General features: G+C 35.2%; 1 protein-coding gene across 1 annotated transcript; it reads left to right on the forward strand.

Annotated features, from left to right (window-relative positions):
• Positions 1-960: 960 nt before the first annotated feature.
• On the forward strand, positions 961-23,552 carry LOC132316545 (probable prolyl 4-hydroxylase 9). The gene is made up of 8 exons (XM_059815021.1): positions 961-993; positions 5,595-5,768; positions 15,587-15,744; positions 15,953-16,055; positions 18,367-18,456; positions 21,131-21,196; positions 21,330-21,449; positions 23,097-23,552. The coding sequence occupies exons 1-8, from the start codon at positions 961-963 to the stop codon at positions 23,196-23,198; spliced, it is 846 nt and encodes a 281-aa protein (XP_059671004.1). The 3' UTR covers positions 23,199-23,552.
• Positions 23,553-24,209: the final 657 nt, after the last annotated feature.

The raw sequence follows: 24,209 nt of genomic DNA on the forward strand, positions 1-24,209 counted from the left end.
ATGTTTCTGAAGAACCGTGCATCTATACCCTTACGGACACCAGGAGCAACCAGAGTACTTTACTGCAAAAGTAAAGATACGTATTTCGTGAAAACCACTTAAAATGAAGATACGTGAAGTCAAAAACCAACTCTGAACACAAAAAGTGTGGTTATGCCAACAAAGTGACAAACGGGGAAAAGTCGAAATAGGAAAAATGATGAAAAATGAATAGCGTCCGAAAAATGAAAATATGAAAATGACGCGGTCCTCAAAAAAAGTAGTCAATCCAAGGAAAAGAGTCTCGGAAATCATTTCGAAGCACTCAAGACGACATTATGTGACAAGAAACTTAACTCAGAAAAAAAAATATCAACAGAAAAAAAAAATATCCATGAAAATCTGAGAAAATGAAAGGAAGGAAAATGACCGGGTCATTACATAAATAAAGATAAATCAGTTATGAAGCTTATGATCTATTTAGTGTTTACTACTTTACTGATTAAGTTTCCAAACATGCAACATTGCATCACTTTCAGCAAATTGCACAAATAATAAAAACCCAAATAGATTAAACCAATTTTAATTTAGCAAATCAACAAACCTTAGCTAATGAACTTTCAACCAAAAAACCCTAAATCAATCTTGAAGCTCATGATCTGCATAGTGTTTACTGATTGAGAGTATACAAACATGCAGATTGCATCATTTAACCAAATTGTACAAATAATAGCAACCCAGATATATTAAACCAAATTTAATTTCGCAAATCAGAAAACCCTAGTTAATCAAATTGCAACAAACAAAACCTAAACAGTTACGAAACTCGTGATGTGCTTAGTGTTTACTGATTGAGTAATGATACCTAGTGAATATATGTTTACATGTTCTTATTCTAGGTTGGAGTAATGATACCTTGTGAATATATGTCAACGGTTCCAAATTGATGGTAGTGGTTCGTTGGTGGGTGGTGGTTGAGATATGGCGGCAACGGTTTTGAAGATGGAGAGCAAGGTAAGTTTCGTCTCATCACTGTTATGGTGGTGGTTCGCCGAAATTTATTGCCGAGTTAGATTTTTAGTGAGGAAACCCTAATTGGTAAAATAAACCAATTGTTTGCGTGAGAAAAACCTCGTAGATTGTGCAGTCCAAAGTAAACCGATCCACTATGTTTGAAACAAAGTACACTGAATTTTAACTCAGGCTCACACCCTATTGTTCTACCAAACACCAATCACTGACAATCCTCTAGCTTTGCGACGTCCAGTCTAACAACACTTGACCTCATACTTATTCTTGATCTTTGTAAAAAGGTTACAGGTAGATCAAATAACACTCCTCGAATGCTTTGACCCTTTCAAAGTGTGATCGTTTTACTTTTGTTCTTTAATATCTGAATTTAATGTAGAAGTAGATATGTTTTTCTCTGATAGTTGTAGATGGAAGACTTTGATCACGATTAGGATTTGAACAACACTCTGAACTCACTCTTGTGTTTATGTGTATGTTCTAGAAAGACTGACAGAGAAATCAACTTGGATTTTCTACAAAAATAATATTCCTAAGGGTTACTAAACCTAGATATATATGAAGGTTTATGTAGAATATTCAAAGACCCAATCCTTCATAAAATAAAGGAAAACTCGTGCATAGGACTTTTGGTAATATTCTAAACCAACTAGGAAGTTTGAAACAGAACATGACAAAATTACCTTAATCTGAAACAGCAGTGGTGCCAGTAACCAATATGTGGAACTGGTTCCAAATGGACATAATGGTGTTATTCGAATCCCTTGTTCTTGAACCGGTTCCCAAATGTTGGTGCCAGTTCCCACTTGACAGAATTCTAATATGACTTGGAAAACTCTGTTTTTGGTAATTTCGAAAAACATACCATGTAGGTATTATGTCCTAAGTGGGAAATGACTTCCTAAATGTGTTGTTCTTTCCTGTTTCGATAATCTCAGTATTTCATCTTCGAACAATCTTCCAAATTTCGCAGTCGATGTCGATCTTGATATGGTAATTTGAAATTACAACTCGATCATAACTTGTTTTGACATCTAAAATTGCGAAAAAAAATTTCATCTAAAATTGCCAATTACAATATATATATCTCACATGTGTGTGTGCCTATACCTATATACCCTATAAAAGCATATTCAATTTACAATATTTATATACATTTTAAAACACTTAATCTAACTAAAAAATATTATTACGTGACTTTTCAATTTCCGTCTACGTTGTTATACACTTTTTTATTCCAAAATGTTGCACCGTTTACGATTTCAACATATTCCTTAAAAATACACTTTTTAACTACTAGCACTGGTTTGTAAAAAGGAAAAAAAAATTCTTCAGACTTTTATATATTTTGAGTTTCTTTCAAACTCAAATACTTTTTATATTAAACATATTTTCTTTCAGGAAGAGTTGTTGTCCTGTTAAAATATATCACCTCTCAATTTAAATTATTTTATATTTATTATTATTATTATTTTGAAAAAGTACGTGCTTTGATTCTTCAAAACTATTGAAAGTATGGGTCGATCATATAAAAAAAGTAACGGATATTTCAACGCCCTAAATTATACACTTTCTATCTCTCTCTTTTCATCTTTCTATGCAAATTTTTTTGTGAAAAATTATTAGATGTTTTATTCAGGGTCACCTTTGAACCGCTTTTGTTGGAATCACGTCCTTGATTAGTGTGCATCAAATTGGTTTTCAAAAAGTTAACAGTAAAACTGGAAAAGACATATCCTTTCATGAATAGGTGTGCAATGGCCTATAAATAGTAGAGTAATCCAATAATTTTCTAACCTAACTTCCCTCGTCCATGCAAACAATATACTATCTCGAGATATATATTTATCTTGAATTTATGGGCAACATAATAATGGAAGACTTGATAAATATTCTTCAATGAATGTGACAATTTTGAAGCATTTCATAGTCCAGACTCTCCAACATGCTAGAAGTTTCTTACTCTCTCTTATTTTAATATATTTTTATTGATATTTTATTGAACTATTATTATTATTTTTTAATGCTTTATTTATAGTATTTATATTATGCTATAACTAGATGTTTCGGTTTAACTTCATTCTGATTATATTTAATTAAAAAATTCTCATTCCCAGCTTATATAATGTGTTTATTATTCCGTGTTGCTTTTCTGTTTAACTCGTTCCTTTCATGTTTAATTTTTTAAGATATTTGTTCTTTTATATGCTTTGCCTAATTCTTATGATTCCATTATTTATATTTGGAAGTCTCTTCCATGAAGATTTTTGGAAGTATGTTTCATGAAGATTTAGGATTAAGAATATTGAAAAATTAAGAAACTCTTTAGAGTTAAATTTAGAAAAAAAGGGTATTTAGTTCGACCAAATTAATATATATATATATATATATGTATATATATTTGTAATATGCGTATTACATATACATATATATGTGTGTATATATATCATCAAAAGCTAATTTGTATTTACTTCTATTGATTTTTTTTATAAAAAAAAAAAAAAAATCATGAATATCATCTTCCATTAACGAAAAATTATTTCATCCCAATACATCATATTCTTCTAATAGAAACTCACATGAAAGTCACGTTTTTTTTTTAAAGAAAGTGTCATAAACTAAAACTCTTTTTCTTTTTTCACTCTTTTTCTTTACTGCTAAGACTGATTGACTAAATTTAAACTCTATGCTGCATCAAGCAGTGCAAAAACAAATTTTTGCTAGATTCTTTCGTAATTTGAGAGAAGTTTTACAATCCTAGACTAAACACTCTCTTTGAATAATAAATTACCAATATTAATAATAAATTAATAAACGTCTATCTAAATTAAAATCTAAAAGTTGTGTTTATTCAACCAACGCAATAAAAAGCTCATAACATTCTTGTAAATAAAATTTTTCAATTTACAAATAAATTTAACTGTGACTATACAATCTCTTTCATCTATTTTTTTTTAAGCTTTTCATGTTCTTTCCTTTCACAAAAATCTACAACCCTTTTATATGTTCTCCAGACAAATTGTAGTTGTCTATTAATTTATGAATAAATCATAATACTTATTTTATATCATCTATTTTTAGCCTCTTATATACTTTTCTTTCACAAAAATCTATTTACGTACTATCGATGAATTTTAATAGTTTGGAAAATAAATTCCGGTGTGTCTAAACAAATTTATAGGTCTCTATATAATATGTTATCATGTATATTGTATTCTTTTCAATCATATAAAACAAAATAATAATAATAATAATAATAATAATAATAATAATAATAATAGATATAAGACGTGCAGATATAATTATTTAATTTTTATTGAAAGTTTTGAAATCTATTGATATGAAAATATATAGTATTTATAAACGTTATTGTTATATTTTAATACGTCATATGATTTGATATAATAAATCTCTTGTATAATTGATTCAATAGCTTTTTCATTACTTTGCGAAATAAAATTATATTATTCAATTGTTCGGTTACAAATACCACAAGAATATTAAGATTAATGATTGACTTAGTGAGTTTTAATTCTTATTTATCTTAGAGATTAATAGTCAATTAATCAAATAGTGCTCGAATAATGATTGATAACTTAAAATTTTGAACTTATTTTACTCTAAAATTATAAAAATGCATAAACCAAATTAATTAAGCACTTTTATTTGCAAGTTATCATCAATTATTTTTAATTTTATTTTAATTTTTTCTTTTTCCATTTGATTTCCAAATTATTTTTATTTTTCACTTGAGTTATTTTACTATCTCGAAATATAATTAAGTTATAATTACGTGTATTGCACGTGGTTTTATTTAGTATATATATCTATGTATACAGAGAGAGTAGTGAGAGAGGGTCGCCCTGGGTTTGCTGGTATACAAATGACAGGTCTGAATGGCGGCTCCAAATTTTTGCGAAAGATTTGGGAATGGAGTGAGAATGAAAGAGTTCATAGAATTGATATGTTTTTTTTTTCTTAGAGAATTGAGAAATTAGGGATGGAGAAATAGTTCAGAGAATAGCGAGAGAACCGAGTATGAGAGAGAGAGATTGAGCCACTTACGCATTCGACGTCGGTCGATTCTGAGTCGGGTTGAAAAATTGTCGTCAAATTTAGCATTTCTATATATATATATTTAAAGGAATATAGGTAGTTCAATTATTTATTATAATAACTTAAGAGTATTTTAATAAATTAAACAGTTCAGTTAATTTATTTGATGGTCCGTACTAGCAAAATAGGTCTGCGTAGATTAGTTTTATTTTTAAGGGAGGTAGATGTAAATTTTTAAATCGTTCATAATGTAGGTTCAGCAATTCTGCATTATCTCATGCATTAATAACCAGTAGGTCCAGCAATTTTGCTTACTCTTCCGCTAAATTGAGTTATCACCATTATTTCACTAAATTGTGGCTGAAATTTCGATTTATAAATTGAAGTATTCATCATAGAATGATTAGATTGTTGAGGATGGATCCAAATGTCTCTCCTCATCGACCGATTTCAAATGCATTGCTGTTTCTCTCTCTATGTATCTAGTTGTGTGTATATAATCTCTATTGTTTGGTTATTGAATTGATTGACAGCATGGCTATAATTTGCGGCCGAGGCCAAGGTTACAGAAATTGGTCAATGATGATCGACATTTCGATCCGTTGCCTCACGTTGAACAGGAATCTGCCGATGAGGTGAGACATTTCTCTCCGGTGCCTCACGGTGAGAGCGGAGATGATTCGATTACATCAATCCCATTTCAGGTATTTGATTTTGATCTCTTCAGTTATATATATATATATATGATGGGTTTTGTTCTAAACTTGTGGTTTGGTAGGAATGAATGATTTGTAAGTACCGGATTGTTTTATGCTTAGTTCAAATGGGTTGTGTGCGCTATTTTATGTTTTAAGAGTGTGGCAAATGTAGAATTATTCGAGACAGCAACACACACATATATTTACATACATATATGATATGTTTTATTGTGTACTTGTGGTTTGGTAGGAATGAATGGTTTGTAAGTATTGGATTGTTGTATGCTGAGTTCAAGTGGTTTGTGAGTCCTATTTTATGTTTCAAGAGTGTGGCAAATGTAGAATTATTAGATACAGCAATGCTCGCGCTAGAAATCCGCTGTTTAGTTTTGCAGTTTAGCCTAGTACTTGTATCACATTTTATCATTAAATATTACCCGATACCAAAATTATTGTATACAGTTCTTATGTAATTTGAACGAGTGTAATTTTTTAACAAACCATGATCTATCTCAGCGAGAAGAGCACAGTGTTAAACTATTCTTGAAGTGGATTTAGAGAAAAACTACAATCAAACATTGATATCAAGTTAATTTATGCCGCGAATTATTAGTTGGCATTTTTTTTCCCCCTGAATATTAGTTGAAATCAAGCTACAAAGGGAAATAATAATAAGAAAAAAAAAAAAGCAGTGTTTTCTTGTTTCTTTCATGTCATTGGTCTATGACATTGTTCTGTGGGCTTCTTGATTGCATGCTAAAGCTCTCGGCTTGTTTTGATTGTGTAGTACCATATGATCAATTGTGACAAAATTGTAACTTTGTGGTTGGTTCTAAAAATGCATTGTCCCCACACCCCAACCTCCCTTTTTATTGTTACATATCCATTATCATTGCAAGAACTTATGTCAAAAGTGCTCATTGCTTAGAAAGATTGGTTAATTGTTTTCATTTTGCACTCCAACATGCCTATTCAACAGTTTTGCAGTTCAACATGTTCGATATTTGAAATTTAACTAGCCCATTGCGCAATTGCCTTGTCTTTTAAATGATCTCCTATGACTTCATCATAATGTATGCTTCCTTAAAGCTATTGTCCACTATGTGTTCAAGTAGCTCTTACATGGAGATGCTTGTTCGCAACAATAAAGTTCCTTGCAGGGACTATTATGCTAATTGGTACTTGGTAGTAGTCCCTTTGGTTAGAGGGAAAAAAGTGGCTGGAAGGAAAGAAAACAGGTGACATGTTCCATATTTGGTAGGAGGGAAAGAAATAGGAGGTTTTGAATATTGTTTTACCATCACACCCCAAGCTATATAAGGCATAATTGATAAACAATAGAGAATGAACCTCCGTCGAACCTTTCTTCATTTGAACTAAAAGAAGCCGGCAGATCGAATGGCATATTCAAAAGGGTGATACTTTATATGCTTTAAATTCCTGTATCAATTCATATGAAATTAGGTAACTCACGAATAAGTATGTCTTTCCGATTTTATCCGATAAACATCCTGATTTTTCTTTCCTCTCCTTTGAGTTTTGGAAATAAGCAAATTGGCGGTGACAGAAAGATGACTTGTATCCTCTCATTCCTCCCTCTCCTCTTTCCCCTTTCTTCCCTCCCACAAAACATAATATTTAAGTTACCCACATATGTAACACCATATTTTTTTTCTTTGCATTTCAATGTAACTTTCAGATATTCATTTAGAACAGTTAACTCTGCATTTTAACTTCCCTCCTCACTCTCTATGCTCTTCACACTTTTTGAAAATTGAATGCTGCTTTAAAACATTAAAGATCATTTTCATGATATAAATACTTCTACTGATTTTAGTCCATTAAACAAGCTTCAACTTGTTTGAAATTTGGCAAAGTTAAGAAATTACTAATAGATGGGATTGTAGAGAGAATGCCATTTCTCTGATTCGTTACAATTTACAAGTACAATGATCTAATTGTGGTTACATGATCTTATCTCTTCTTATGTATTCTAGTGCCAAATGGTTGTCTATATGGTACTCTTTTATCCCATTACGTGTTTAAACTGAAACAGTCCCTGTTCGATTTGATAACTTGCCATGTGAAATTTTTGAGAATGCCTAAAATCTCCCTTTTCTAAAAATTTGACCAGTTGATGTAGGACAAGGGTGGGAACTCAAAGAATTCAGAGTCTGAAAATTCTGAAATTTGGAGGCTTGATAGTAGAAATGTAGGAAATCAAGGAGAATAGAATAAGAGCTGTCTCTTTGCATCACACCAACAGAAAACTAATAGAAAAAGCCTATTGGCATCACACTAACAGAAAACAAAAACCTATTGGAATCACACCAATAGGGTATAGGCATCACACCTAGGGAAGGCCTCACAACCTCAGAATTTGTGAATCACTCACAAAGAATCTCAAAAGATATTTTTTATTCATTCATTGACTTAATGATGAGAGTTACATGGTATCCTTTTTATAACAACTGATGACCCTTGGATTACCCTACAATTGAGGTAATCAAAAGTTGACTCTAGCATAATAAAAGTAACAAATAACTTAATTGATGTAATTTGATCTAATTGATGCACTTTACCACAATAATGCAATTTCACCATAATTGATGCAATTTACCAAAATTATGTAATTTGACCCAATCCCCCCAATTATGCAAGACTGCAAGTGGACCCCACTTCACCTAACAATACCAAATCAAGGCTTGAGCTCTAGGATCCTCTTTCCCACGCCTTTTATACATTTTAAAAGTCTGCTTCACTGTCCTCTACTTACTGCCACTGTTCTCTACCAATTCTCTCCGGCTTGGAAAAACTCGACTCTGATGAGTTAAAGGGATGAAATTGCTCATAAGTGTGAAAAGAGCAAGAAAATTTCAGTCTTGTATTCAGCAATTTCCATAATTTGCACCAAAAAACAACACATAAACTTTAGAGCTCGATTAGAAATAATAGTGTTGTGCAACCCATGAAGTCAGACAACTTCTTGAAAATAAGGTTTGGCATCGTGGATAGCATTGGAAGTCTTAGAACACAGAAGGAAATGCACCTTTTTCGAAAAATGATCCAGAACAATGATTATAGCACCACGCCCTCGACTAATTCTAGGCAACCCCAGAACAAAATCAGCATCTGACCTAGGGATGGCAACGGGGCGGGGCGGGGATTCCATTCCCCATCCCCATCCCCATCCCCGCTTAAAATTTCGCCACCATCCCCATACCCGCCCCCGCCCCCGACCCCGACTCCTTATCCCGGTCCCGACCCCGGCCCCATAATTTTTTTTATTAAAAAAAAAAACACATTTTTTCTTATTTTAATTTAGTAATAAATTATTATATGTAAGGATATATTAGTAACTTCACACTTAATCGGGGCGGGGCGGGTTTACCCCATCCCCGCCCCCTCCCCCGGCCGCAGCAGGGATTCATAACTTGCCCCCATCCCCGTCCCCGTTTAGCTAAAAGGATCCCCATCCCCTCTATAGACGGGGCGAGGCCCCGGCGGGGATGGGGAATTTGCCATCCCTAAATTCTGACCCATCACCTCTGATACCAACCCCATGGCCAGTACCACGTCGAAAATCAAGGCTATCCTTCTACGAATGTATTCGAGCAAGAACATAAAGAGCAACCTAGTTGGTTCCATCTAGGTACTCTGTTCCCGAATCGAATGGACAAATGCTGTTTGGATCAAGTCCTAAACATGTTTTCTCCTCTAGTTTATAATGTATAATTGCTGCATTAGGACGAACTGAGGAAATAGTAGGAAAACTTAACCCTCTAAAATGCTCTTTTGATGCGCGAGACCCCTCTAGCTCATCACTTACAGGAGTAGTTTCTTCTGGCAGTTGGTTTTTCCAGACCTCTTCTACCAAGTTGGTGGATATTTGAACCAGCTTCTGTTACTTCTTGGCACAAGCATGCTCCCATTTCTTTGCAGTGCCCACTAATATACACCAAGTATCTACTCCAATAGCCGCATCTTTTGGCAGATTGGGAATAGAAGTACTATCTATCCAAGCCGCTTTGAATGGTTGTGGATATGGTTTGATGAAAAATTTGAGACGCTTAACCATGGCTGTGGAGACATCATTTGGGCTGCCACCGCCATGGCTGTGGAGACATCATTTGGGCTGCCACCGCCATCAATAATATACTTACGAGCTTGGTTTCCACAATGAACTTGCATCTGAAAATTAGAGTTAAGCTGCCCATCTTCGTCTTCAACTTCAGGGTCTTCAAGGATTTGGGCTGTGGAGAGTTTGAGATGCTTAACCATGGCTGTGGAGACAACATTTGGGCTGCCACTGCCATCAATAATAGGCTTCTGAGATTGGTTTCCACAAAGAAATTGCATCTGAAAATTAGATGTGAGTCGCCCATCTTCGCCATCAACTTTAGGGTCTTCAAGGATCTGTCTCGCAATAGAGATGGATGGAACATTATCTTCGTCCTCTTTTAGATCATCAGTATTGTAGGTTCCAAGCAGGTTCTCATTAACCTTGCTAGCCATAGCACTCTTTCCTTCAGGGTCAGCCATGTTAGATAAAGATGGTTTTGATCCATCATTTGGCTGCATTGTTGCTGTTCGAGTGCTGCAATTTCCATCACTTAAGTTCCTCATAATCTTTCCAGTATTATCATGGGTCTCATGATGATTCACCTCTAGCTGATTTCTTGGAAACTCCAACATGGGATGTAGTGGTGGATCTGCCTTCAAACTACACCATTGCTGAGGGTTTAAATGCAGTTTCTTGTTCAAGGGCTACTGATTTGTTTAAAGGCCGCGAAATTCAAGCTCCTATCTCACAACCTTGATTCCCTCCTCCCCCTCCAAACCCCACCCCAACCCCCGAAAAAAAAAAAAAAAAAAATCCTCACATTTGTCTTTCCCTCTTAAAATTTCTTCTTACACTCGTATGATATATGTGCATCACTCTTACCAGTATTTCACCTTTCATGAAGAGTGTTCTGCACTAATACAGTTGCTTACCATAAACGCAAGGAAAGAACCGTTCTTTTTATTTATTCATTTGGGCTGGAGCGCCTTTTGGATGGTACAAATTACGAGTTCGCTTCCAAAAAGTGAGTGTTGACTCTGATCCACCAGCATCCACTACCGAAAGGAATTGCCTGACGTACCGCCTACTCTTATTCCCATCGATATGCCCGGAAACAAGATTTTTCTTTCTCTCATGCCCTTTCCTTAAGCCTATAAAAGATATAATGTTTCTTCTGCCCTACCACTTTCATTGCCCGTAATCCTTACAGCTAATTCAATTCAATGTGAAATTAAGGAATGTAAATTTGAGATCTTGAATTATAACCCTAAAGGATCAAGTCGAATGGAATTACAAAGAATAAAAAGTTAGGGTTTTGTATATATAGAACGAAGAACCTCGAGAGGGAGGCTCATGAAATCATCGGAAGGGTTTGACTGCATCTCCTTGACCTCCTGTAGAATCCTCTTCACAGCTGGATTCTTCAGGTTGTACTTGTCCTCCACCCCTCTATAAATAGTAAGCCTACTCTTTTCCTTCTCTTTTGTTGTCACATACGAATATGTAAATGGAGCTATGATCGCTATGAACCGATTCTTGTTTTCATGCTCCCCTTGGTGGAAACTTGTTTAATGATGCAATGGTATGTTTTAAATGGTATTTTAAGTCAATTATGATGAATAGGAATGTTGGTTCATGAACCTAGTATGACTGAATGTGATTAGTGATATTTAGACGTTTGAATTTGGTAAAGGGATGTATATGCATATATTTTCAATTTTGAGTACCTAAAGATAATGAGGTGCTAGCAGGTTTATCTATCATACTTAAGTTGGTTTTGTGCATTAGAGTCAAGTATTTTAATTTCCTAAGTTGTACCCTAATTTTTTTTGATAAGTAATAATTAAATAAGAAGGCGTTCAACTGAGGAACGCGTCCCTTATACAAAACTGGAACCGGGGTCTAAGGCCCCAAAGAATCCAAAAAAATGATTAAATCGTCGGAAGAGGAACATGACTTCCTCTTCACGTAACTGAAAAGAGAGCGAATGATGTGAAGTTTCAGCATCGCCGTGGATGACTCTTTCCCTTCGAACATTCTACTTTTCCTCTCCTTCCATATGCACCACCAAACACAATGTGGAACAATTCTCCAGTAATCGCGAACACCACTTCTCACACAGCATCCTCTCCAAGCATGAATCAAATCCTTAGAATAATGAGGCATAACCCAACGCATACCAAACACACCAAAAATAAGATTCCAACAGTTGCTCACCACATGACAATGCATGAGAATATGATCAACTGACTCACCATCTTGTTTGCATAGGCAACACCAGTTAACAAAACAGTTGCCCCTTTCCTTAGATTATCAATTGTCAGGATCTTACCCCATACAACAGTCCATACAAAGAATGTCACCATAGTTGGAGCCATAGAACGCCAGATGGTCTTCCACGGAAAATCAACAATATCAAAATTAGATAGACATAAGAATAAGGAATGAACTTCGAAGCAACCATGGGAAGAGGGAATCCATGTCAAATCGTCACTACCTCTGCCAACTGCCTCCTGTCGATGCAGCAAATCCAAAAAAACACATACCTTGTTTAACTCCCAATCTTGAAAAGAACGCCGAAAATGCATGTCCCACGTAATCCCACTACTATCAAGCTGATAATAGTCAATTACGTAGGCATGTCTATCAACTGCAATACTGTATAATCTGGGAAATGTACTAGATAAAGGCTAGTCTCCACACCAAAGATCCTCCCAGAAACGAACACATCTGCCATCACGAATTTTTAATCTGATGTGAGAAGAGAAAGCAACCCATCCCTTCCGAATGGATTTCCACGCCCCTACTCCTCCCACGAGAGAAACTAGACGGGTAGACCAACCACCACTCTCTTCCCCTTATCGGCAAGAGACAAGTCTTCACCAAGGGAGATGTCATTCCCTCCCGTACCGCCACAGCCATTTACCCAAGAGAGCTTGATTAAAGGGAACCAATCTTCTGATACCAAGACCACCCAACTTCATGGGCTTGCAAACTTGTTCCCATTTGACAAGGTGATACTTAAACACTTCGCCCCTTCCGCCCCAAAGGAAATCCCTTTGAATTTTTTCAATCCTAGCAGCAACAGAGCATGGAGTTTGGAACATAGATAAAAAATATGTGGGAAGGCTCGATAAAGTGCTCTTTATAAGCGTAACTTTCCCCCCCCTAGACAAGTATTGCTTCTTCCATCCTGCCAATCTCTTCGCATACCTTAAATTTCAAGTCAAGAGTATGAGAATTGGTCATTTTTCCTTGGATTAATGCTTTTAATTTGGGGTATCATCTTCTGGGATTTGTTTAAATTCATGTTCATCATGTTTCCTATGTATTTTGGGGTTGTTAATGTTCATTTTGGGCCATCAGATCATGTCCATGGTGCTTGAAGGCAGAATTCTGGAAATTTTCTAAGTGTTTAAAACAAACTGCCCTAAATGAACCGGTCCAAAAATAATGGACCCATCCACTGGGGTATGTTGTGTACATGATGTTGAAACCACCCTAAATGGACCGGTCCAAGTGGGGCTAATATTTGTTTGAACTATTTTGAATAGTTTTGCAAGGTGATTGCTTAGGGGCTGTTTGGGTGGCTCCTAAGGGACTTAAAATGGGTTATCTTGGGCATGATTGAGGGCATAAAAGGGGTGTTTGGAAACGAGATTTGGTCTCCTTTCCTTTTTTTCTTTTTTGTCTTTCCTGATAAATTGCAACTTGTTTTACCTTATTTGGAAATATGCTATCATTTTCGTTTTAATTGATATCAAATGTATTTTAGTAATGGTGTCAATAATCATGATTAGGGGTTCTTTTAGACGTGTGGAGTACCAAGTTACATTCTTACTTCCTTTCCTCTTCTTTCCATTCTATAAAAAGGGCGGAACGGATTAATGTGTGAAATTGTTCGATTTATATCCTTTCATTTGTTATAGAAATGTTTGTGGGGTTAAAATGGAATGTTGGTGTTCACCACCATGGTGAGGCTTGGGATCTTGTTAACCTTAGGGGTTGACGGTGTGAGGTTGCTTCCGTATTGAGATGTTCGGTTCCAAATTCGGATTCGTTTCCTTTATTTTATTTTCCTTCTTTTCTCATTAACCAGATCTTTGAGATTAGGGGTGTGACATCTACCAAACAAACAATGGAAGCTACTCCATTCTTCCTCTCCTCACTCCTTCTCCCGTCTTCCTTCTCACAAAACATAATATTTAAGTTATAACAGATGTAGCAAACACCATTTTTTTTTTCTTTGCATTTCAATGCAATTTTCAGATATTCATTTAGAACTGTTGATTCTGTATTTTAACTTCCGTCCTCACTCTCTCTATGCTCTTCACACTTTTTGAAATTTGAATGCTGCTTTAAAACATTAAAGATCATTTTCATGATATAAATACTTCTACTGATTTGAGTCCATTAAAAAAGATTCAACTTGTTTGAAATTTGGCCAAGTTAAAAAATAACTAATAAATGGGATTGTAGAGAGAGAATGCCATTTCTTTGATTCGTTACAACTTACAAGTATAGTGATATAATTGTGGTTATATGATCTGATCTCTTCAGATGTATTCCAGTGCCAAATATTTGTCCATATGGTACCCTTTTATGCAGTTTAAACTAAATTCGTTTTGCTAACTTGCCACGCGGAACTCTCTGCAAAAAAAATTACTATTCGAGGCACTGATGGAACCAGCTTTTGGGTGTGGGGGGGGGGGGGGGGGGGGGGGTGCGGGTGTTGAGGTGGTGCTCAAGATTTTTTGCAGCTAGCCCCTTGAATTTTTTATATTGTATGTATGTAATTTGTGAAATTTTTTAGAATGCCCGAAAATCTCCCTTTTCTCAAAATTTCCCCAGCTCTCCCTTTCTTTTCCTTTTTACTCTTTCTTCTTCTTGTTCTTCAAGTTTCTTCATTTCCCTTAAAATAATTTTGTATTCCCCTTCTTTAGTCAAACCTTGATTACCCCCCACCCTTCCCCAAATTCTTGCATTTTTCTTTTCTTCTTAAAATTTCTTTTTCTTGCTCTCATGTATGATATATGTGCATCTCTCATGCTCGCCAGTTATTTGACGTTTTTTAAAAGTGTTCTGAACTAATACACTTGCTTACCATAAACGCAAGGAAAGAACGGTTCTCTCTATTTATTCATTTGGGCTGGAGCACCTTTTGGATGGTATAAATTACGACTTCGCTTCCAAAAAGAGAGTTTTGACTCTGATCCACGAGCATCCACTACCGGAAGTAATTGCCTCACATACCACCTACTCTTATTCCCATCGATATGCCCGGAAACAAGATTTTTCTCTCTCATGCCCTTGCTTAGGCCTAAAAAATATATAATGTTTCTCTTGTCCTACAGCTTTCATTGCCTTTAAAGACTATCTTTACAGCTTCCTTCTCATTACAAGAACAGCTTTCAGCCTTCATAATTTTCTGCTTTTTTATTTTTTCCCTCTTTTTCCTCTTCAAATTTATACTACAATTTATGAACTTAATGTCTGTATTTATTATTTTGAATTTTTATTTGATGCAATTTTTTGTGAATTGTGACATTCTGTTTGAATCTTGATTACTGCTTTGTTACTGTACTTCTATTTTATGGCTTGCTGTCTTGCTACACTGTTTGTTTTGGAAAAAAAAAAAAAAACTATTATGTTCAATGTGCCCCCTGATATAAATTCCTGGCTCCCTCACTGGTTGGAGGGGGTTTAGATATATATATATTTACTTACTTCTCCATCTTCAAAATTTTTCCCCCTTATGTAGGTTTTGAGCTGGAAACCACGTGCAGTGTACTTTCCTGATTTTGCAACTGCAGAACAATGCCAAAGCATAATTAAAATGGCAAAGAACCGCCTTACACCATCGGCCGTGGTATTACGTGAGGGACAAATAGTAGAAACTAACCAGGGAATCAGGACAAGGTACATAATGTTTTCATATGATCTCCTACACAGTAAATAAATGCACACAGGTGCACACACAAAGTACTTCTATCTTTTTTTCTTTAGAATACTTGTGTGATGGAAAAATATTCTTGCACTAAATGTGTTTACTCAATTCATTTTCTCCAAGTAACCTATTTAAGATAGATATTCAATACTATTAGCTCTTACCTCTCTTTTCAATCAGCTCTGGCATGTTTATAAGGGCATCTGAAGACAAAAGTGGGATTTTAAATGTCATCGAGGAGAAAATTGCAAGGGCCACAATGATTCCCAGAAGCCATGGAGAGGTACTTTTTATTGTTTAGTTAATAATTATCTTTCCGCTCTCCCACTTCTTTTTCTCCCTGATTTAGATATAGGTTACAATATTTATTTTTCCTTTATATGAGTTCATCGCAAAAAAAAAAAATGTCAGGATGCTTTTATAAGTTCATATTTGCTGTCAAACATAACTTGCATGCAATTTCATATGCTGTTTAGTCAAAGTGCCACATCCTTGATCAAAGATGCACAACCAGAGCGACCTTCACACAACGTGGTCATTGTAAACCCCGAGTAAGAAAGTAAAAACATACCAGCATGACACTTGCTCCTTGTAAATGCAGTGTAAGAAAGAAAATAAACCTACTGCCAGGACTTAGGTGCTGTTGATAAAAATGAAAATTCGGCAATGAGAAACTTCAAGTTGAATTACTAATTAGAGTTGCTGATTTTCAGAACTGAAAACTTTAAACGTATATTTGTATGTTAAGATTTAAAACTAATAGCATCTTCCACTGAATTTGTTCATTACTCGGTGATGGATTGATCTCTTACCATTCGGATTATCTTTATGTACAATTTCCAGTTTAAATGGCAGCTAATTATGCATTTCCATACGTACTTAATCTAGGAACTACCAGTTTCAGTTTTCACTACTTAATATCAAGCAACACCTAAAAATTGCATTTTCCTCCATAACTTAATATAACAAATTGTTGCAAACTTGAGACCCCCCCACGCCCAAGTTTTTTTTGCAATTATCCTGACTTGATGTATGGCATTAACAATGAGCTTTGGTATTATGCACTAAATTATGTAATTTTATGTTGCACGAGGGGTTGGACACCTCTACAAGTTCCAAGTAGTGCTCGTGATAGCATGGCTAGGGCTTTGGCACATGCCAATGGGCGTTGACCAAGATGACAAGGAAAGAGCATTTCCAAATGGCAGGGTGGGAACCCCTCAAGCAACCTATGTTTTGTTAATCATTCAATTGCATATAAAAAATAACTATGTAAATGTCTCTTATATTTAAATTAAAATTTAGTATGCTGTTTTTATAGGGAGAAAATGAGAACCAACAAATCTTACGTAAAAATATTCTATTGAACGTGTTTCTCATAGAAATTTGTTCACAAGCCTCAAGTCATTCGTCTACTTCAGTGGTCAATTTGAAGAGGAATGGGATTTTTTTGTCCATGGTGATTGTCTATCACATGATATTTAGGTCAAGATTAATTTTCTGGAAATTTTTCCCTATGTTGTGATCTCTTTTCCATACATAGCAAAGTTACTCTCATGAAATGGAGTAAAGGAAATGCATTTAAATGTCTGTTCCTGTCAATTTTTGCGCTATGGAGTTTATATTTGCAGTAAGCATTTGAATCACAGTTGCTGTTGGAAACATGGAGCATATCTCAGTTTATGGTGTCAACAATGCTTCTTGTTGAGCACCAACTCCCCCCAAAGTTTATGTGGTTACAAAAGTTGTAGCTTAATTGCTTATATCATCTAAAACGCCACCCAACATATGATCAGAACTAACATGAGTAGGTGAAGCATGTGTATCAATCATATCCATCATGGTAGGATGAGATTCAAGCGATGAGATTCATGTTGGAGACCTTGCTCTAATGCCATGTTAGACAACCAGTTGTCCTCCTCTGATGCCATGTTAGACAACCAGCTGTCCAAAAGCTTAAGCTGTTAAGAAATGCTCCAAATTTTATATATTTCAAGCTCTCATACTCTGCTTCATGTATGACCTCATCTTGCACGCGTTGAAGCAATTAGACAGGTAAACAAAATGCATGTAAACTTGTACAAGCAAACATAAAAGGAGAAGAAGAGAGACCTAAAAGGTTGATGTGCCTGATATTCCACCATCTATCTTATTTACGATTTTATAAGTATTGTTCTCAAGGACAAACATCTAATTAAGGGCAAGCCTTGTTGTAGCCCTTTTTCATATTGAATACAACTCCCCTGAGGGAAAGCCATTGGGTTCTAATACCATGTTATCAACTAACTCCTTTAATAGTCTACATTGTTAGAGAGGGTATATGTTAAATATTCATATTTTCTAACACATCTTATTGCATTCTAAATAGTAAAGCCATATGCGGTTCAGTTCCAGGAAAAAAAACCATGCCCGTTTTCTAAATAATCAATGCCATGAATTGCATTCACCCGAGTGTTTTCCATAGTTTTTTTTTTTGTTGCTAAATATGTAATTATATTACTGTCTTTTCAATTGAATTAGTTAACCTTTCATTTCAGGGGATTCTAATTTTTTTTACGAGTAATTTAAATTTTGAGGATATCATCATGTTTCAGGAATTCATTGTCTTGAGCTACGAGGTTGGGCAGAAGTTTAGCTGTCATTATGATACATTCAGTCCTGTTGACAAACAACAAAGCCAAAGGGTACACGTTAATTAAAATTATAGATACTTTTTGAGTGATTGTGTATTTACTGATCGTAGAAATTTTCCTATAAAAATAAATCATTTGTTTACTGCATGTGGAAATTTGTCTTATAAAAACTATTATGTTACATGGATTTGGGTACGAAAATTGGGTGCAAATGTGTGTCCAAGTGTTGGACATCCCTTAATTCCAAATCCTAGGACATGATAAAATGTGTCCAAAAGTTGGATACAGGTATGTAGACATGTACTATGCATTTGAATACATATGTATTATATAAGTAGTGTAACGTTTGAAATATTGTTGTTTTTAATTTAATGGCATGTGGTTGGGGTTTCTATCTATTTAGGAATAGAAATTCTCCTTCGCTATCAAATTTGAGTTTTTGTTTCTTCAATTTGGGTTAGTGTGTTGGGCACATCCCATACTTTGTCATGTGTTGTATCGGCGCAGGCATCCCATACTATGCTAGCTGGACTTGGATATGTCTTTCAGGTTCTGGTAGGGATGGCAATGGGTTGGGTTTCCCTAAACCCTACCCCGCTCCGTTTAGCAAAACACTGTCCCGTCCCGGATTCCTTCTCGCAACCCATCCTCATTTATAAATGGAAGAGTTAGTTAACCCTGTAAAAGCTATTGTCAATGTGGTGAGGAGAAAGAAGAAAATAGGTATGGCACAATTTCAGATTGAAAAAGAATAAAAGAAAAAACACAAAATAATACACAACATCCAGGTGCTCTGTAACATCAGGATAAAAAACTCAACAAAGAGAGAGGAAGATTGTCACCAATCGTCTGGTCCACGGTCAACAACGTTAGCTGATCGTCTGGGATTGAGTGGTAAGGAACAGTGATATGTATGGTTGTGCGAAGGACTGATAGATGAGGTTGATCATGTGAGATGATAATGAAATAGTGCGAGATGAGGATGAGATAGTGAGAAATGCGGCTGAGCGGCTGTGATGAAATGTTAGAACCCTAGTTCCTTCTTATATATATAGGGATAATTTAGTAATTGTTAATAGGTATACGGGTAAAACTGTAATACTGTCATATAATTGGGCGGGCTAAACAAAACACGAACTTGATACGGGTTTTGTTGCTATATCTCATACCCGTCCCTATGGGACAAAATGATTCCCATACTGGTACCATTAGGGGTGGGGAGGGGCGGAAACCCGTTAGAGTGGAAGAAATTGTCATCCCTAGGTTCTGGTATTCTATCCAAGAGCTAGACATATTAAATTCTTGAACAGAAGGACACATGGACATTGTTAAATATTCATATTATTGTTTGGTTTATAAAAGTTGGCTTAGAAAATATATGTGTGTGTATATATATATATTCATATTATCTATAACATTTTTTTGCTTGTCACTGAGTACTTTTGTCTTTTTGATATTCAAGATTGGATGGGGACCATCTTCTTTTGCATTGCTCCATGGCTAAGGATTGTTGGGATTTGATGCTTGGCTTGTTTGGGTTCCAGTGGGTCATGCCTCATTCCGCTAGAGAGCTGGTTGAGGCTTGGAGAGGGTGTTTTGTGGCGGGCCAAGTTCGTGATGCTTGGAGGGCTACTCCTCTCTGTGTGTGATGGTGTATTTGGCTTGAGAGGAATAGGAGATATTTTGAGGGGAAGGAGAGGCCTATTTCTTTTCTTAAGTTCTCTATTGTTTCCACTCTTTTTTGTTGGGTCTCAGGTAGAGATTATAGATCTTTAGATGAAATTGTTGATTTTTTGGCCTCTTTGAAAATGTGATGGCTGTTTTGGCCTGTTTTTGTTCCCTTGGGATGCGCTCCCCTTTTGAGCGCTTTTTATAAAATTCTAACTTATCAAAAAAAAAAAAAAAAAGATTGGATGGGGAAGCTTGCAAGTTATATAATCCACACACCGATTCTATGAAAAATTTTAGGAAGCCTGGAACCATATGATAATTCTGACAATATGTTTCCTGATGCTTTGCTTGGAGATTTACAATGAAAATAGTTGTTTTCAATATAATTGTGAAGGAGTATTCCATTCCTAAGGTTTACTATCTACTCTGGTGACAATAACAGTAATCATCTCAAACAAACTCAATTTACTGCGACATTTGATGATTATCATTGCAATGTGTAATTACTTATCAAAAAAAATCATTGCAATGTGTAATGCATCATCATATTCATATATCCTTGACCTTGATTGTCTCTCTCCTCAGTTCAATGATATTGAAACTTTTTTCTTTCATCCAACAAGGTAAACCATATAGCAGTAAATGAAGTACTTTGTTTTTATCTCCTTTATATATATATTTTCTAAGTTCCTTTTTATATTTTCTAGGTAACCAATCAGATAAGATAATTATTGTTATTGTAAGTCCATTGTTTTTTCCAGTAAGTATTATGTAATATGATGTTCGGTTCTATCTTTATAGTTCGTCTTGAGACGAGAAAAAAAAATAAAAAATTAATGTTGCTAAGAGACTAAATTGTTTGATATATTTGCATTTTCTTGTGTTAACCTTCCTTTAGGATCACTAATTTGAACGGTCAACTAATGGGGTAAAACTCATTGATAGAATTGTAGAAGTTGTCATAATAGTTCTTTTTGATGATTTAAACACAGTACTAATGAGCCATTGATTGCTGCAGATTTCTAACATCAAACTCAATTTTACTTTGATGCAGATTGCTTCTTTCTTGTTATATTTATCTGATGTTGAAGAAGGTGGAGAAACAATGTTCCCTTATAAGGTAGGACTGGACCCTTATTTCCCAATTTTTTTTTTCTTTTTTTTCTTTTTCATTTTCCATGAGGATGTGTTTATGTATGTGGGCAAGAACATGTGTTCAAATAAAAGACGGTCACCATATCCTTTTTTTGCAGAATGGATTTCACATGTATGGAAACTACGATTTTCACAAGTGTATTGGTATGAAAGTGAAGCCGCGCCAAGGGGATGGGCTTCTTTTCTATTCACTGTTTCCAAATGGTACAATTGATCGGGTGAGTGTTTCTTCTCGCTATCAAAAAAAGCTAGTATCATCCTCTTTATCTGAATACATAATAATAAAAAATGCAAATTGGCCAAATAATATATACTCCGTAAATGATTAGTTGATAACTAGTTGGCAACCTTTTGAATTATACCAGTAGGTTTGTATAAATCCAAAGTGAATGATCATGACCCTTGTTGCAATCTCTGTGAATGGAGAAAACTGTGAAATATATAAGGGCTAGCCTAGAGCACGAGACTCCCACCATTGGAGGGTCAAATGTACGTAGCCTTGCGTTCGCATGGAGCGGATGCAATAAAGTGAGGCGAAAATAGGTATTGTGTCACAAGTTAGTTCTTCACCAACCAGAGCATTGCCCTGTAAATTTCCTTAGCAAAGGTGATTTTATTTATTCATTTATTTTTTCTTTTACCCTGTCAAGAAACTCATACACCCACTTTTGTCCTTTTGGGGGACTTAACCCTCAACCTTCTAATTTGGAAGGTGAGGAAGTACTTCTAAGCTACAACTCTTGTGGTCTTAGAGAAGGTAATTGATTTTGTGTGTGTGAGATATGAGTTTTTCGATTTATACTTGCAAGCAAAACTTGGCTGACCCCAATCAAATGGGACCAAGGCATGGATGATGATAATATTTGTGAGCAAAAATGATAGATCAACATGTCCAGTTATGTTTTATGGAGAAGAAAGTTGGACAAACAATAAATGATCTGGTCACTGAGAGGAATATTTACATTGACGTGCCCAATTATGTTTTATGGTTATTAGTCCAGCTATATTGTATGGAGTAGGGTGTTTGGTGTTGAAAAATGAAAAACAATAGGGTGAAACTAAGAATAATGCCTATGATATAATTAGAGAAAGTAGACTTAAGTGGTATGATAATATACAACGTAAATTTGAAAATGCACCGGTAAGAAGAGGAAGAATTGTTTGCATAGAAGGTAATTGACATAGGAGCCGACCAAAACTTACCTAGGATGAAGTAAATTATAAATGATTTTGAAACATTATATTTTAGAGGATACATAGTATATAATAGAAAAAAATGGTAATGGAGAATTTATGTGACTGATTTCATCCATACAGAGGACGAAGGCACGGATAATGAAGATAGGAATAGTTACATCAAAAATTGAGGTGCAAACTGAGTGAGGATTATTGAATAAGATAGATTTGAATAGACGTGGTGATTCCAATCTAAATAGTTTGTGTCATATGGAGAGAAGACTAATGATAGCACTGTAAGATGTAAGTTGGCATGAGTTGAGTCTGCTTGAAGAGCTGATCAAAGTGTCAGTCAAGTGACTGCTGTATAAATACATCCACCCGATATTATAGTCGAAATTTATCTTTTAAAATTTCATTGAAAGTTCATACACTAGAGACGCATGAGGAAAGAACATATCTTATGCTTTTTTCTGTTTTGTGCATCTGTATATAAAAATGAGTCGATGATAAGTATAATTTTCGACAGTGAGAGCATATCACTAGTGTTACTTTGGAAATGTTCTGGACATCTAGATTTGCAAGAGTTGCAATCTTGTTCTGGAGATTTATGATAAACATGGTTCATTTCTATATTCACCACTACTTTATTGGCTTCTGATTGTTGCCGTTATTGTATGCTACTGCAGATGTCACTGCACGGGAGCTGTCCGGTAATCAAAGGGGAGAAATGGGTAGCCACAAAGTGGATCAGGGATCACAGACGAGGGAGACGATGGATCAAAAACTGAAATGATTAGATGTTTGTACCCAAATCAATACATTCTTCATTTCTTTGATCCGTAGACATCTTTTTTCTTTTTCTTTTTTTAATTTGAGTTTCAAAGGAACTTTGTTGTGGAATTGCTGCAATATCTGCCAATTTTCCCGACAAAATGTAGCCGTAAGATGCAATTGATCTGGGCTGCTGTGGGCAGATGCTGCACTAATCATGCCTTGGAAATACCTTCTTTTCAAGAAAGGGAAAAAAATGGTGTACTAGGTGAACTCTTTCGAGAAATGATGGCAGAATGCCAATATCATTCTGTCCAGCAACATTAAACTGTTTATCAAAACTAGATGATTTTTGACAAAATGTCTCGATAATGCCGTTTTTATTATTTTTCTGTGTTTTACTGTTTTCTCTCATCTATCGGAAGAGGTCAGTCTTAAAATTGGACTTTCTCGCTCAATGAATGACGACTGTTGGTAGCCTAATTTGTAAGATGAGGTGGCTCACAGTGGTGTTTCTCATCCACGGTCAAACTGTGGTTGGGCAGTCAATTTTTAATGAATTAATATATTTAAAGAATATTTTGAAAATCTTTCTAAAATGTGGCCATTGAACCTCGAACTAGGCAATTTGCTGTTTGTACAATAAAAAAATGAACTAATATATTTAAAGAATATTTTGAAAATCTTTCTAAAACGGACCATATATTTTAAAACACCTTCCAACAATTTTTTCAAGCCCTGTCTAAGAATCATGGCTTTTGCCACCTCCGTACATACAACATTCTGCAAAAAGACTGTTGCCATATGCAAGACACAACCTGCAGAGTCGTGAAAAATCGAACTGCCACCACAAAGCTAAATCAGTAATGGACTTGTATAACCGGATCGATACGAACCGCGTATCGAACTTAAAAAATTTTAATCCATGCGTAGGCTTGTCTTGTTTTGTTGAAAGGTAGAAAAGGAAGGGAGGAAGTGAATAAAAGAATGAGTGATTAGACTATAAATTTATATTACCTACTTTAACC

Source organism: Cornus florida, unplaced genomic scaffold (assembly GCF_030987335.1).
Source record: "Cornus florida cultivar Cherokee Brave unplaced genomic scaffold, ASM3098733v1 CherokeeBrave_3.0.0_Hap2_Chr07, whole genome shotgun sequence".
Lineage (NCBI taxonomy): Eukaryota > Viridiplantae > Streptophyta > Magnoliopsida > Cornales > Cornaceae > Cornus > Cornus florida.

Bases quoted from the DNA above. Each gene is read 5' to 3' on its own strand.
- LOC132316545 (XM_059815021.1), top strand. From the start codon at position 961: ATGGCGGCAACGGTTTTGAAGATGGAGAGCAAG. The intron at 15,745-15,952 runs GTACATAATGTT...CTTTTCAATCAG, and splicing joins AACCAGGGAATCAGGACAAG to CTCTGGCATGTTTATAAGGG. The intron at 21,197-21,329 runs GTAGGACTGGAC...CTTTTTTTGCAG, and splicing joins AAACAATGTTCCCTTATAAG to AATGGATTTCACATGTATGG.